Here is a 17,775-nt window from a genome sequence, read left to right on the forward strand (position 1 = left end):
CTAAAGAGAGACTGCTTATATCATGCACAGAATTAAATTGGCCCTGAATTAAAAATTGCCAGAGTATTATTTGCAAGTAATAGTTGGTCTTATATACATGACTTTATGGAATTTTTTATTAGCTAACAAGAGCAGTATGTTATTGGGAAATATTTCTCTATTTACTAGACTTTGTGATACTTTACATCAAATATTTCAGCACACACGAACCCACATAAAATTCATGCAGAGAGTATACTGTAAAGTTTATAGGTATGAGTTGCTAAACTGTTAAATCCTCTCCAGCTATATTTTCACAAGAACTTGGAACTAATTTGGCTAAAAAGCACTTTTCATGCTCTTACAGTCCAATTATTATGTTGTTTTTTTGTCATTTATACATTCAGACCTATAGCTTGTTCTTTCTAGAATGCTTTTACTGTTATTCTTACTGTGTAATGGCCTCTTAAAGTCATTACCAGCCTCATGTTAAATCAAAGGGGCACTGTTAGGAATATTTTTTATTCTCTGTATTTTTTTTCCTGTACAATGAGACTAATTCATTGTAAATTAAGATAAATCATATAAATAGTGTGCTGGAAGATCATTTTTTTGCAAAAAACAAGAGTAATGTCCATAAACAAAAACACAGCCTGATGCTGAAAAACGTCTCTTTTACCTGCATTTTTTTAAGAACTAGAGCTGTAAGTGTGTATTGTGGTGTCTGTGTGCCTTCTGCTTAATATTAATAGTTAATAAACAGATTTGGTTAACCTCTCGGAAAGAGAAAGGACATATTTAATGTGGAATAATCATGCATGAATGAATAATTAAGTAGCATTTTTCCCCCAATGCAATTAAATGATTCTCTGGTCAGCAGCAGTACAGATGTTTATGTTTGAAGCAATACTAAAGAGAGATATTATAGCATTTCTGTACCCATACTGTAACAGCTTGCATGCCAGTATTGGTTCCAGTTCAAACTTTATTTTTATAGAAATCTGACAGCTAGCGCACATACTATAAATATTTCCTTAACCAGTGATATATAAGCAGCACACCAGCATTCTAATGTAAAATGGGCCTAATGAAAGATCACTCTCATTTCTTATTTAAGACTGATTTTTTAAATATTACATACTTCTTTTGGCTGTGGGAATAACACATACTCAAATTGTGATTTTAGTATTCAAATACTGCTGCTTTAAATTGTGTACGAAAACTTTTGGTGCACATCACGAATATATATAACTCAGTGTCTAGTTAAACCGCTACCATAGTTTCAGCACATTAATAGAAAATTAATTCCCAAAATGTAAATCACTGTACTCTTTCTCCCCATTGTAACAGTCTGCTCAGCTCTTACCTCTTCTATCCAAAAGAATTTCTAATGCTTTCCCACTGTTTGTTGCTCAAAAATTCATTTATGTTATTAATCATGAAGTTGTTCATACATGAAAGCCCTAAACAATAAAATTCTCCTCACATCCCTCCCAAAAATGCAATCTTGTTGGCTTCAGGTATGTTTAAACTATTAAAATGATGCTAGATTTCTCTGTAGAAAATTATTTTGGCAGCTGATTTGAACAAAAAATAAAGTTAAATGAACAGAACTGTCATTAGTCTGGTGTCCAAGTACTTAAATACTTAAAATACAACTAGCAGTTATGTAATGGAAGTGAAGACGGATGCAGATGCAGATAAACAGCTTTAATGGTAATGTTCAGGTGATAAACAAACAAAGATGTGAGTGAAGAGACAGAGGCAGATAAAACCAGGTGATTGAACAATGAAATCAGGCTTGGTATCGTCAGGTGTACTCAGACAATGCTATGTGTACACTACACTTTGTGAATGAGAGTGCTTTTTTAAAGAGTCTTTGTGTTAGTGTGTGTGTTTGAGCAATACTGAGCTCTTTCAGAAGCTCTGGGACTGGGACACCATATTCACCATGTTTTCTGGGGATTGTGGCTCGGAACAGCCATGTTTGTAAGCTGCAGTATTTCCCCAGTCCTCTAATAGAGGTGTATGCACAGGTCATAACAGTCATGTTTGGCTCGAAACAGACACTGTGCTTGTTCAGGGGAATTCAGTATGTGTTTAATGGCCAGATCTAGTTCCCAGTCTATTGTGCCCATGATGCAGGAAGGGGGCAAGAATGAGCTTCTTATTGCTCTCACAGGGAGTTGGTGAAATGAATATGGGACAGTGTATCTACCTTGGTGTTCTTTGAGCCAGGGCAATAGAGTAGGGTGAACTGGAACTGGGTATAGAAGATGAAACAATGACCTTGCAAGGGATCCAAACACTTGGCTATATGGAGGTACTTTAGGTTGATTTGTGATGATTTGTGAAAATCGTATAGGCGGGTAATTCTAGCCAGTGTTGCCACTCCTTTCAGGGCTAGTTTGACAGCCAACAGTTCTTGGTGGTCAACATCCACCAGAAGAAGGTGATAGTTTGAGCTTGGGTTTTTCCCCAAACCTTTGTGAGAGGATGTCTCCAACTCCTGTTTCTAAAGCATCTACCTCCACAGGAAGGGTTTAGATGGATCAGGGTACTTGAGAATATGGGTCAGGGTGAATGCAGACTTGAGCTGGGTAAGGGCATTTTAAGCCGCAGAGTTCCTAATGAACACTTTGGATTTCCTTGGAGCAGCAACAGGAAGGGATAAGTGATGGTGCTCCAGTAGAAGCACCATTAGAAAAAGCAAAGCCAAGGAATCTCTGCAGATTGTTCAGGGCATGGGCCAGTCAATGAAGACTTGGACTAGACCATACTGACCACAGTGTGAAGACTGATTATGCAGTATCCAGTAACAAGATATTGGGTCGACAGAACTCACAATTCTCCCTCTTGATGTACAACTAGTATAGCAAGAGATAAAGAAGCTGTCATGACATGATGTCAAGGGAAGGGGAGTAGATTAAGATGTCATCAATATAAGTAAAGATGTATCTCTCTCAGCATGTTCCTCAATATGTCATTTTTAGGCACTGAAACAGGTTAAGGCATTCTAGCTTAGTGAAGATTTGTATAGAGTTGTTCTATTGCTCTAGGAACCAAAAGCATTTCACATTGTATACATATCATCTAGTTATATTCAGAACAAATAAATTAAATGAATTAAATTATGGCAGTAAAAATGGTAACCTATTAGTGTGTCAGGCAGATAAAAAATAACCTCATTTTAAAGCATGTTTCTGCTGGTAAAAAACAAACAAACATTAATTTGTTAACCAATTAATTTTATTATCAGCAGAACGATAACTTTTAATTTTCATTTTCAAACTTTTTGCACAAGCTATTTAGTCGTGTCTTTTCAGAATTTCGATCTACAAACATCACAATCTAACACATATAAGCTCATATAACAACAGTCATACCCCAAAACAGGAGTAACTATAACAGGCTTTTCTGAGGAAGCTCAGATCTTTCAATGTTTGCAGCAAGATGCTGGAGATCTACCAGTCTGGTTTGCTGGGGAAGTGGGGGAGGGCAGCATCAGTGCCAGGGATACTAGCAGGATTAACAAGCTAATTCTCAAGGCTGGATCTATCATTTGATCCAAACTGGAGATGTTTGAGGAACAGGAGGTCACTGAACAAACTGTTGAACAAACATCATAAACAATCTCTCACTCACTCTAAAACACAATACAGGTAATTCCCAATTCCATTAATTCCCCCATGTCACAGAGAACGTTACACGAGGTCATTCATTCCTTCGTTATAACATTGTACAGCAGATCACCTGTGTGTGACAGGTAATAACACTCTCACACTGCACTACTACAACCATTAACATCATTATATTCTAGACTCTCAATGTTCTTCATATTTATTATCTACTGCCAGTTTGCACATGTATACTATTATGTAAAGACTGCTATAAATATGGATAAATCTACAACTGTGTTTTATATCTGTACTGCTATGTTTTATTTTATATTTAAGGCTTTTTCTTAGTCTTATATTTTTTGTATATAGCCAATGCACTTTTGTGCATCTTGTAGTGCTTATGCAGCTGACTGCACACAATCTGAGAAACGTCTCATCCAAGAGCAGAGATTATTATTAAAATAAATAAAATAAATGTACAACACAATCCATTTTAAAGGCAGACACAAGGGCCAAAGCCAGACTGAGAAATAACAGGCAAAGGGTTTCAACTGCTAAAGAAATCCAGAATCTCAGAAACAAGACAATGCAATGGAAACAAAAGACAAGACGTCAGTAATGAACAATAAAAAAAAACAGTAATGGTATCAGGTGAGAGTGTAAGTTTTCAAGTGGCCTCGTATTCTGGAGATGAGGATCTCTGATAGTGTGGGATGGAATTTTGAGATCATTAATTTAATAACATGATTCAGCTTCAGAAGTAAAGAAGCTCATTATCTCAAAGGTATATTTTAGAAGCTTCAATCTGTACTCAGTGTTATAATTTAAACGGAAAATGTATGTATGCTCTCTCTCTCTCTCTCTCTCTTTCTGCCGGTTAAAGTTCTGGGTTATTGACTGAGAGGTTGGAGTTTAAGTCCCAGCACTGCCAAGCTGCCACTGTTGGGCCTTTGGGATAGACCCTTGACCCTCTCTGCTCCAGGAATGCTGTATATTTGGTGACTCTGTGCTCTGAATTTCCCTCAAGGGGCCAATAAGGAATCTATCCATAAACAATAATGAATTTATTTACTATTATACACTATAATGACCATAAAATCTAATTTATTCATGGTAAATGAAATATATGAATATGTGTCATCTGTGAATTAGTTAAATGAGATCAGAGACAATTTCTGCATGACTTCATGGAGCAGCATCTACAGGAAACACACTTGCTTTAGGATGTTCATTTTTTCGATCTTTATTTTAAATGATGTGTGGGAGTGAAGTGGAGCAACCTTGGCATTCTGGAAAGATTTATATTGGTTTGTTACACTGTGCTACGTAGTGCTTGTGGGTGGAATTTATTATGAGTAGAATAGTCAATATGCCATAACAAATACAGCTACTATCATGCAGTCTCTCCTCTGAACCATGAGTTCCTACTATGAGGATGAGGTTCCCTTTTGAATCTGGTTCCTCTCAAGGTTTCTCCCTCTTACCATCTAAGGGAGTTTTTCCCTGCCACAGTCTCCTCAGGTTTGCTCACAAGGGATTAAGGATAATAGAATAATACAAATGAATTGAAATATAAGTTTAATATTAATCTTGAACTTTTTGTACTATATTTCTTATGTTCTGTTAAGAAAGAGGGAAGAAGATTTCATATGTTAATTTAATGTACATGTGCAGTCCAGTGAATTTTTTTTTCTTCACCCTGCTTGTTCAAGAGTTAGGGTTAAAGAAAAAAACTATTTTACTGCTACTGCATTAATCTATGTTTCTCTCTGTCTCTCTCTGTGGCTGCAAGCTCCATGACAGATGATCAAACAGGAGGTAAGCTTAAACTAATGTAGTAGTTCTGCAAAATCTATGCTTGTTTTGAACAAATTTATTTGTGTTGTTTCAATTTGTCGCTTCCTCTTGACTGTATAGAGACTTCTGTTTCTTTTTATTTTGTTGCTCATGGAAAATATACAGTAGATTAAATGCCTACTTATTATGAGAATGGATATGAAACGGGGGCAAGATTGAACACATCGGACCACGCATTATACTATTTTCAGCTGGAATTCACAAGTCTGAACCTCTATTTTGTTTGGGATTTTCTATTTTGAGACCTTCGGGATTTTTTCTTGGATTCTAAGCAAGGTCTCCGTTTTCATACAGTATATACATCATAAGCTCTCAACAATAGGATGTTATATTTGCAGCTTTTGATAAATAGCTATGTTTAGCTGTAAGCTGCACATTTCTCTCTCTCTCTCTCTCTCTCTCTCTCTCTCTCTCTCTCACACACACACACACACACACACACACATACACACACACATGACCTGATGATCAAGTCTGCCTTTATCATGTCAGTTCTTGTATATCTTCTTCCCTGTGTAACTGTAAGGATAAATCTATACACCCACCAGACCTGTAGATTAAAGCCTGATTGTTTCATGCTTTGTGTTCAGGTTTAAGTGTTTGTGCCTGTTTTCCTAAAACTCACAAACAAGTTAAGTCACCTTTACCTTGAGCTTTTTAAGTCTTTTTGACCTTTGTATATGATTTCTTTCGTTTTCTTCACAGCCAAAGATGCACTGGCAATTAAATTCTAATTAAACATTTGGCCAATCCGAAGCTTCTAAAAATCTGGACTTTAAATCTTGAATCTTTTCATTACAACTTTTTAAATAGAACATCATCCTGATATATAAACTGGAATTAACGATGACGTTAAAAATGAGTATATTTTCAATTGTTTTAAAAAGAATGTATGTATGTAGGTATGAAATGTGTGGATTAATGAACGCTTAAAAGTGTGTAAATGTTTGACCTCAGCTGTATCACTTTACTATTATTAATGTGTACAGTTTAAACCATGATTTAAAGCCAGACATTTTCCTTCGGTTAGCATCTGTCACATATTACAGCACTCCAGAACCAGCTCAGGGGTTAATAAGCTTACTTGGAAGCACAGCCAAGGTTCTGTATGTGAACACGGACTTCATAACCTTCTGTTCCTGAAAATAGGCCTATTTCATTCTGTCCATCATAAAATGTATGAAGGGGCAGTGGTGGCTCAAGTGGTTAAAGCTCTGGGTTGTTGATTGGAAGGTTTGGGTTCAAGCCTCAGTACTGCCAAGCTGCCACGTTTGGGCAACTGAGCAAGAACCTTAGCCCTCTCTGCTCCAGGGGTGCTGTATCATAGCTGCCCCTGTGCTCTGACCCCAACTTCCTCTGCTGGAATATGTGAAGAAAAGAATTCCCCTGTGCTGTAATGTATGTGTGGTGATAATAAAAGCTTCTTCTAATTGTGTTTATACATTGCATTGATTTCACATTTACATATCTCTTTGTGCCTTTTGCTTTTTCATATTCTAATACGCTTATAATTGAACAGAAGGCTTTCACTGACTCCACTTCACATACTGACTTCAAAATACAGTCTCAATGTCTCCTCCAACATAAGGAGTCCAAATAAATACTGCAACGTCAGGCACATTAAAACAGAATTCTGTTTCAGTCCCACATATGTATCTTTGAACTGCATAACCATAAGCATGAACATTACTTTGTGCCAAGATTAAACCCCAGCAATGGCACAAAACAGCTGGGTCCCAAAGCCCTTCCACCCTCAGACACTGGCTCGGTTCCTGTATGGCTTATAGAGAGAAACTCAAGCTGTGGGTTTGGCAAAACAAATTGTACAATTCTGTACATGTTGGCTGTTGTGGACATGGTTAAAGTCTCAGTGTGGGCTACACTATATAATCAAATCCCACTAAAATGGCAGCACTAGACTGAATAGAGCACCAGGCAGATTTGTAGGTGGTTATTTAAAAAAAAAAAGAGGAATACGAAGAAACCTCAGTATGCACAGTGCCAATAATGACTTTGTACGGGGTGAATCTCTTTTGAAATCATGCCCCGAGGCTCTGGCTAACTTGTCAGTCACTGCAGAGACAGCACGCATTTACAGTTCTCTGTCATCAAACACACTGCCTTTCAGCCTTATGGGGCATTTGGCACACTCAATTTTGCAGGTCATTTCTGCTCTCCAGTTCCGCCAAAAGCCCAAAAATATTAGAATAAACAGAGGAATATTTAGCTTGTTCAACCACAATCAATGTCTAAGTCAGACCTCTGTCTCGCCAAGGCAACACTTATTCCATGCCTCTATCTGAACCCTTTTAACCCAAACCTTTGCTGCAGCTTAATATTATTCAGTAGTGCCCCTGTTCTGGATTCAGATGTTTGTGAGGTCCATGCTAATGAAAACTAAACTATGAACTATGACTGCAAAAAATATATTCTAAGGAGCAGAATTGTTTAAATTCTATTAAATTAATGTTTAAAAATTCATTTGTACACACTTTATTATATGGCTATTTCTTTGCATCTGGCTTTTTTGGTCACATGATTTCTATTCATCATATACAGAAGAATATTTATCAGTAACCTGAAAAATAAATAGAAACAGAAAAAAAATTATTGTATTCCCTAGATGCAATACATTTTTGTGCATCTTGTAGTGTTTATGCAGCTGACTGCACACAATCTGAGAAACGTCTCATCCAAGAGCAGAGATTATTATTAAAATAAATAAAATAAATGTACAACACAATCCATTTTAAAGGCAGACACAAGGGCCAAAGCCAGACTGAGAAATAACAGGCAAAGGGTTTCAACTGCTAAAGAAATCCAGAATCTCAGAAACAAGACAATGCAATGGAAACAAAAGACAAGACGTCAGTAATGAACAATAAAAAAAAACAGTAATGGTATCAGGTGAGAGTGTAAGTTTTCAAGTGGCCTCGTATTCTGGAGATGAGGATCTCTGATAGTGTGGGATGGAATTTTGAGACCATTAATTTAATAACATGATTCAGCTTCAGAAGTAAAGAAGCTCATTATCTCAAAGTTTTCTCAAATATTTTAGAAGCTTCAATCTGTACTCAGTGTTATAATTTAAATGGAAAATGTATTTATGATTCTCTCTCTCTCTCTCTCTCTCTCTCTCCCTCTCTTTCTGCTGGTTCAAATACTTAAGGCTCTGGGTTATTGATTGGAAGGTTGAGGCTCAGCACTGCCAAGCTGCCAATTTTGGGCTTTTAATCAAGACTCTTAACCCTCTCTGCTCCAGGGTCACTGTATATTGGGTGACACTGTGCTCTGAAGTTCAATAAAGTCTGTCTATCTATCTATCTATCTATCTATCTATCTATCTATCTATCTATCTATCTATCTATCTATCTATCTATCTATCTGTCTATCTGTCTATCTATCTATCTATCTATCTATCTATCTATCTATCTAGGATATGCAAAGAAAATTATTTCACCATACTGTAATGTTTATGTGACAAAAATAGACACACATAATATTTAGACAAAATATGATCATGTCAAAATCATTGTTATTATACATGCAGAGATGTATATGGGAAGTAACAGGTTTTACTCTGTAAGTATAACTAATACAATTGTCATTTATTCATTTATAATTAATTATATAAACCATTATAGCCTGTAAAGCATTCTTCCTTGGTTCTTCTAATATCATCACTATTTCAGAAGCAAAACTACAACGACTCTAGTTATCTTAGTCCTTGTATCGAGTATAAGATCAGGCTTTCAACTGTGCACAATCTAGTGCTGTATTATACACAGATATATAATATTTTGCAGATTTATTTCACTGATCACCTGAAATTCTTTGAAGCTGGGAATGTATTTTGGGTTTAGTTTGGGAATGTCGATAGAATGCCGTCTATCTGTTCTAGACGACATATCTATCAATCTGTTAATTGAAATGCAGTGTGATGCTCTTTAATGCTGCACAGGCACTAATCCCCAGTGAAACTGAACTGGATTAAAATGTTTTGTAAAACACACAGCGGCTAAAATGTGTGAAGTTCAGCTGATAAGCCCTGAATAGCTGGGGCTTTTATAAAATGCATTTTAAAGACTTTTTGTTTACCTTTACAACACTATCCTGTGTAACAAAAACTTGTTTGTAGAATAATAGTATTTTTTAATAGCATGTTTAATAGTATAAAGGACACTACAACAAACCTGGAATAAATATTACTATCAATGATGAGACTCAAGCTTGAAATCTTCTAGGGCAAATGGAAAAATAGGCAACAGAGTAAGATACACTATATTGCCAAAAGTATTCGCTCACCTGCCTTGACTCACATATGAACTTAAGTGACATCCCATTCCTAATCCATAGGGTTCAATATGACGTTGGTCCACCCTTTGCAGCTATAACAGCTTCAACTCTTCTGGGAAGGCTGTCCACAAGGTTTAGGAATGTGTTTATGGGAATTTTTGACCATTCTTCCAGAAGCGCATTTGTGAGGTCACACTCTGATGTTGGACGAGAAGGACTGGCTCTCAGTCTCCGCTCTAATTCATCCCAAAGGTGTTCTAACGGGTTGAGGTCAGGACTCTGTGCAGGCCAGTCAAGTTCATCCACACCAGACTCTGTCATCCATGTCTTTATGGACCTTGCTTTGTGCACTGGTGCACAGTCATGTTGGAAGAGGAAGGGGCCAGCTCCAAACTGTTCCCACAAAGTTGGGAGCATGGAATTGTCCAAAATGTCTTGGTATGCTGAAGCATTCAGAGTTCCTTTCACTGGAACTAAGGGGCCAAGCCCAGCTCCTGAAAAACAACCCCACACCATAATCCCCCCTCCACCAAACTTTACACTTGGCACAATGCAGTCAGACAAGTACCGTTCTCCTGGCAACCGCCAAACCCAGACTCGTCCATCAGATTGCCAGATGGAGAAGCGTGATTCGTCACTCCAGAGAACGCGTCTCCACTGCTCTAGAGTCCAGTGGCGGCGTGCTTTACACCACTGCATCCGACGCTTTGCATTGCACTTGGTGATGTATGGCTTGGATGCAGCTGCTCGGCCATGGAAACCCATTCCATGAAGCTCTCTGCGCACTGTTCTTGAGCTAATCTGAAGGCCACATGAAGTTTGGAGGTCTGTAGCGATTGACTCTGCAGAAAGTTGGCGACCTCTTCGCACTATGTGCCTCAGCATCCGCTGACCCCACTCCGTCAGTTTACGTGGCCTACCACTTCGTGGCTGAGTTGCTGTCGTTCCCAAACACTTCCACGTTCTTATAATACAGCTGACAGTTGACTGTGGAATATTTAGGAGCGAGGAAATTTCACGACTGGATTTGTTGCACAGGTGGCATCCTATCACAGTTCCACGCTGGAATTCACTGAGCTCCTGAGAGCGACCCATTCTTTCACAAATGTTTGTAAAAACAGTCTGCATGCCTAGGTGCTTGATTTTATACACCTGTGGCCATGGAAGTGATTGGAACACCTGATTCTGATTATTTGGATGGGTGAGCGAATACTTTTGGCAATATAGTGTATTGCTAGAGAAACTGCTAATATGCTTCAGAAGATAACTAAGAATCACATTAGAATAGAAGCCTTTATTTTTGTCATATATACAATACTGCACAGTGAAAATCTTTCTTCCCATATCCAACTGTTGGAAGTTGGGGTCAGAGCACAGGGTCAGCCATGATACAGCGCCCCCTGGAGCAGTAAAGGTTAAGGGCCTTGTTAAGCAGACCAACAGTCGCAGCTTGGCAGTTCTGGGGGTCTTCCGATCAACCACCCAGACCTTTAAGCGCTCGAGCTATCACTACCCTCCATGTAATGGAAACTATATCATCTGTCAAACCTATTAGGAATCACATCAGGTTTATTAAAGCAGTTAAAGTACAAAAAACTGTGCAAATGTTGAGATGGAAGCTGCTGCTTTATGAAGAGTTAGATCTAAGAAGGTACCAGGCTCAACATTACTCACATACTGAGAGGTGTTCACTGGTGCCACATCCACTGTGTTTGTGAGATTATTCATGAGCACAGCGTCAAACTCCTGGAGTCCAGCGCTGGTGTGCACCACCCGGTCTTTTATAAAGATGCTTATAGCACGTAGTATGAAGGACACAAAGAGGTGCATGTGGATGTAGTTCCTTGTGCAATGCAAGCGCCTGTAAATGTGTAGAGTTGGGTTAGAGCAGTGAAGCAGTCATGTTTCTAAAAAAATAAATCATAGAAGCATCACAGGTACAGCATAGTTCTGTGTATTTTTAAATATGAAGTATAGCAGTATACTGCTATAAAATTTAAACTATTTGTAAGAGCACATTAAATATAGGTGTGTTTTCACAAATATCAGATATATGATTTACTACATGGGCTTTAGTGACACAGAGGGGAAAAAAGTATGTGGGTTCTTTTCCGATTTTTCAGTTTTTCCCTAAAACATGTCAGTATTAGGATCTTCAGCTCTAAACTAGGTGTGGTGAAGGTCCTTTTAAAACCTTTTAAAAAATCATTTCAATTCCTCTCATGTGTTTGGACTGTACTTACAGTAGATATAATTTTATTTCCCAAGAATAAATTTACATCCAATGAAGTTTAGAATTCTCTCATATCTTGATTGCAAAATTAACCTACTTAACAATTATTTTTTTGAACCTTTTTAAACCAAGCATGCCAGTAATTTTGGAGGTAATTGCAAATGGACCAGGGCTCATCAATTTTAATCAAGTGTGCTACTGAAATTTACATACCTCTTATTATCTTAATATACTTCTTATTCCTTTTTCACAAACATCACAACTGTGTCTTCTAAAATCAAGCACTTCTCTTTTAATGTGTGTTTAGACATTTCCAGAAAAAGCTATTCCTCGATGTTGATGATGAAACTGCTTTCAGTATATTAAGACTAATATTTCAATTCCGTCTCAGTTATCATTATTAAATATTAATTTATCTTATTAGTATCTCCTAGCTCTTAATATCTCGTGCTCCTAACAGTTAAAACAGTATCTTTTATCATGTACATTGGAGGTAGATAAGTTTGTAAGACACGGACATGTGCCTACTGTCAAATAAAGAGACTATTATTTCCAATAAAGTATGATAGTCACCAAGGAAACCACACAAAGAGATGTGTGCTCCCCTGTGCACTCAGTGTCAAGTGAAGCTCTGCAAAAACCCTGCCAACCTTCCTATTACACCCTTTGCATTTACTCTGGAGCATCACTGTCTCATAATTGACAAGGTCTGAAATGCCTTTACTATTAGCACGTAAAATAGCTCTCTGCAGCTGTGGAACGAGCGAGGCTCATTACGCTACATGATAACCACGGCTAAGCTTCTTTCTGTTTCCAGGCTCAGATACTTTCTTATATCATAAGTGTCAAAAATCATATTGAACAGGCTGCAAATTTAAGGTGAATCATTGAGACTTCCTCCATCTTTCGCATGAAATGATTTATTCCGAGTCATTGCGACTTGTTTCATAAAACTTTTGCTGATCCCACTGAACTCAAATATTCAACAGAATTTTTTTTTTCTCAAAAACAACAGAGCTCCTACAGGGCCTGCTGCAAGAGTGGGCAAGTGAACCAGGCCTCATTCTCCACATAGCCATTCCTCCTGCCTGAAAGGGCTTGGAATAACTATCTTCAGAAAGATCTGACCACAAGAGATCTTCTGAGTTCTACATACCCTAAAGGATTGTTCTATGAGTCATTTCACACTTACTGACAATACAGTGCTGTTCCTGTTCATCTGGGCATCTCATGCTTAGAGCCTCTTTTTACTGAGCATCTACATCTACATATTTGCAACTAAAATCCTTTAGAAACTTTATACTGATGATTACTAAATCAAACAATTTCTCCCGGCAGTGAATAACCACTTTGACTTGACCTTGTGTACTTACTGTAAGTAATGCTCTTAGCACATAATTTTAATGGTGCTTAACATCATGCTCATTTCTAAATGGCAGTAGGTTTTAACGTCACCTGTCTGGACCATTTGGACGCATTAAATCTGCGCTCCAGAATATAATTATGGGTTCTCTTTTTTTGTAATTTTTGTGTTCTGAGGTTTGAAACAGGATATCTCTTCCCAAATTATTATAATCCCTAACAGTCAATAGCAACTGCTCAGTTTGAGGTTGAATTGAACAATATTCTACTAAACCTATGTATTATCAGCTTTTGTCACTGTGTTCTCATCAGTTACCTTGGCTATAGTCATTATTCTCTCTCTCTCTCTCTCTCTCTCTCTCTCTCTCTCCCTCTCTCTGTGCCTGCCGCTGTTTCTGCACCTGTTCAGCTTTCAATCTCAATTTCAGTTCACTTCCTTTTTATTTGCATGTGGCATCTGGCATCGAGCATGCCACAAATCTTCACAGACATCCCACTATTTTGTTCATTCAAGCTGAGGAAAACAATGTGAAGGAATATCTCAGTGAGAAACCACAAGAGCAGCCCACCCCCCAAAAAAAGAAAAAAACAAAATCCTATTCATCTGGTAGGAATAAGGACAAAATGGGATCTTTACATTGTAAGAGTGTATGCTTAATTTCTAACAGTTTGTAAGACCATGGGGTAACAAATGCTTCAGAAATGCACATCAGATATACTTACATCATTCACTTTTTATAGGAAGCACACAGCAGCACAATACATAAAACTGTGTAGATACCAGGGAAGAGCTTCAGGTAATGTTCACCTCAAACATCAGAAAGTGTGATCTCTGTGATATTAACCATGGAATGGTTATTAGAACCAGAAGAGTGGGTTTGAGTGGGATTTTCACACACAACAGTCTCAAATGTTTAACAAAAGTATGAAAAACAAACAAGCAAAAATATTCTGATGATGAGGGAAATCAGAGTAGAATGATCAGACTGGTCTGAACTGACAGGAAAGTTCATGGAACATGGATGTAGCAAGTGAGTATACAAGTTATAATATCCTTCCTGGGCCAATTTCCAGTGACCTTTCTCATCATCTAGGCCTTTCCACCCACAGAACCCACACTCACTCTATTTTGCTTCATTCTGTGCAAACGTTAGTGTTTATGTGTGCAAAATCCCGGGAGTTCAGCAGTTCCTGAAATATTCAAGCCCATCTGGTACCAACAACCATGCCAAGGTTAAAGTCACGGAGATCTTTCTGATGTTTGTATCTGCAGGAATTTTGTGCATTGTGCTGCTGCCAAATGACTGTTGTACAGGTGAACCAATTGCCGGATGGTGAGGGTTTAGACCAGTTATTTTAACCAGGTATCATTATTAGAGATTACTAGGTCATTTTTATATAACCATTTAATTTCACTTTTGTCAATATCCAAAGTTTAAATGGAGGTGATACACCATGATGTACACAATTACAGAGAATTTAGTCTTAGATGATGCAGTGATGAAGACATCCTGAATAATGGAAAAGTTATCTAATATTTCTCATTATGAAATTATTATACAGTGGAACCACAGCATACAAATTTAATTTGTTCTGGAGTTCTTAAGGTGAAAATTTTTATTGTGATTCAAATTTTCCCATAAGAAATAATGTAAACACAGATAATCCGTTCCAGCCACCCAAAAATATTAGCAATATTACCAAAATTAAGCATATGTAAACTGTATGGCTGCTTACAAAGAACTGACCCAAGCCAAGCATTCCATGTCAAGGGTCCTCACAGGAAGTCGTACCACCAAGCTTGGGCTAAAAATAGAATAGACCACCTATGCCACTAATCTGTCAACAAAAAACGCCCGAAAAATCACCTAGCATTTGAAGGCATGCTGAAGACAACATTTATATCGTGGGTTGACTCTTTCCTTTCCTTTCTCTTTAAGAGCTTTCTTGGACTGAAAAAAAATCTTAAAATTCATAAACTTGCTTTATAGTTGGCTTTGCTTGGCTTTCCACTGACGCAAACAAGTTTTGAACGGCTTCCGAACGAACGCGAAACTTAGCTGGGGTTTGGTTCATTCGTATGCCAAAAATTTAGGGATGTTTAAAATGTAAGGGAGGGCATTCGAATGCGGAGTTTCCACTGTACAACAAAACTTAAAAAAAAAATCATTAAACTTTTTTAAGAGACATTTACTCATTTTAAGTTTGAGGTTATTCAATTGGCAGATAATTTGGCTTCTTTTTAGAAATAATCATAATCATAATCATCTACCAATAAGAGCTTGAAATGAGTTTTTTTCAAAGTAGGCTTATATTTGTTTTAATATAGTCTAATATCATAAAGGGAATATTTGTGGAATTTGCCTTAATTCAAGATATTTTTAGTTGAGAAGATGTGTTGTGTCTTCAATATGAATTAATAATACAGTTATGAATATAAAACATGTGAGCACAACCTCACCTAAAGTATCCAATGATAAGGATGGCCACCAGAAGAGAGCCAAAGGACACTGCATACCCCACAGTGTACATGATGTAAAGCCTCTCAAAAAATACTTGCTGTAAGTACAAATGACATAAAAAGGCAGCAGTGAGAATATTCACATATCAGGACAATAAAAGTAGAATATTGTTGATCAGTCACTTACTCGCTCACTGTTTTGCCCGGGAGATTTTATACACTCGGTGTAATTAGCCCACGTCTTATTCAAGCCCTCTCCAAGCACCCAAGAGTTGTTGGATTCACACCTCCTATAGGCATAGCCTTTAAAATAAAAATACTGCATGTTACTGTATGTATCATGTATGTATATTACATAAAAACTCATAAAGAAGTAATGCATAAGAATCTGATTTCTTTTATCTCTTATTAGTCCACAGCTCTAAACCTGACAATAAATGTAATTCTAGTCATTTACTAACTTTGTGTTGTAATAACTCCTTTATAACAGATTTTCAGCTTGATTATATTTTTACACCCAGACCTACTTGTGCTAGCATGAGGATTTTTATTATTTTTGATTTCATAAACCACTCTGGATAATAGTGCCTGCTGTAAATTGAAATATCATACCTGCATGGTTGAAATCATAGATGTATCTGGGACATGGCACTTTGGTCAGAAATCCAGACGAGCCTTGTGGCCAGCAGATCAATCCATCCCATTCTGCAGGGCACACGTCCACTTTTTTCCAATGAAAAGAAAAAAAAAGGTTTATTCGTATAAATTATTGCTGTATTGTGATATTTTCTCAACAAACACATTTGATTATGAGGGTTACAGCCAGGACTGAAATGTATTAATGTAGTTATTTAATTCGTTCCAAAAAGATGAATGTTACATTTCATAATGACTTCATGATTTTTTTTTTCTGTAGAGATGGATGCAAGTGCAGTTTTACGTTTTTAACGAATGTAAAGGCAAAGGTATCCAAAATGTGAGGCAAAGACTAAACAGGAAGCTGAAACTCAGGTATACAGCTCTGGAAAAAAATAACAGACCACTGCCCAATCTCCAGATTTGAACCGTATTGAAAACCTCTGGAATGTCATCAAGAGGAAGATGGATGGTCACAAACCATCAAGCAAAGCTGAGCTGTTTGCTTTTTTGCAGAAAGAGTGGTATAAAGTTCCCCAACAGCAATGTGAAAAACTGGTGGAGATCATGGAGCCAAAACACACGCAAATCAGGGTTATTCCACCAAATACTGATTTCTTAATGTTATTTAGCCAAAGCATTAACACAATTTGTTTACAAATTATTTGCATTTTGTTTTATTTGAGTTATTAAAGCTCTGCAAATACTGCATGATCTTGGGTTATTTTGATGTGTTGTCATTTCCTTTAAATATACATTCTAAATAACAATAGTTATATTTTGAATTTAGGAGAAATATTGTAGGCAGTTCACAAAAAATAGAACAAAACTGTTCGTCTCACCAATACATGAACCTGGAAGAAACTGATTATTTTGCAGTGGTCTCTTATTTTTTTTTCCACAGCTGTATATATATATATATATATATATATATATATATAAATATATATATATATGTGTGTGTGTGTGTGTGTGTGTGTGTGGTCTGGGATGTGGAGTTTGTGGCCTGACACCTGTCCTAAAACCACAATAAACCCTACATATCTAGATATATCTAGTATATGTACACTCATTTTTACTTATCCTTCATTTACATATATCATATTTCAATATAGATAGATAGTATGTAAACATATGTGTGTATATTTTTTCTTGTTACTGCACTGTAGGACTGAGAGAAACGCAATTTCAGTCCTCTCTATGTCCTGTACATATAGCAGAATTAACAGTAAAGCTGACTCTGACTCTGTCATTAGATAAATAATTTTCATGGAAGAATTGCCACTTCCGTGAAAATCCGTCTGCAAAGCACATTGGACACTGAGTTGCCC

The 17,775-nt window shown here is 37.1% G+C and overlaps 1 protein-coding gene across 1 annotated transcript in view; it reads right to left on the minus strand.

The window, feature by feature from the left end:
- Positions 1 to 17,775, minus strand: part of pth2ra (parathyroid hormone 2 receptor a) — a 90,602-nt gene that overhangs the window by 56,565 nt on the left and 16,262 nt on the right. The window contains exons 3-6 of the mRNA XM_058393184.1: positions 16,421 to 16,531; positions 15,996 to 16,111; positions 15,809 to 15,906; positions 11,427 to 11,613 (exon numbers count right to left, since the gene is read on the minus strand). Coding sequence (XP_058249167.1) covers positions 11,427 to 11,613; positions 15,809 to 15,906; positions 15,996 to 16,111; positions 16,421 to 16,531 — 512 coding nt within the window. The remainder of the gene's footprint in view (positions 1 to 11,426; positions 11,614 to 15,808; positions 15,907 to 15,995; positions 16,112 to 16,420; positions 16,532 to 17,775) is intronic.

Source organism: Hemibagrus wyckioides, linkage group LG06 (genome assembly GCF_019097595.1).
Source record: "Hemibagrus wyckioides isolate EC202008001 linkage group LG06, SWU_Hwy_1.0, whole genome shotgun sequence".
NCBI lineage: Eukaryota > Metazoa > Chordata > Actinopteri > Siluriformes > Bagridae > Hemibagrus > Hemibagrus wyckioides.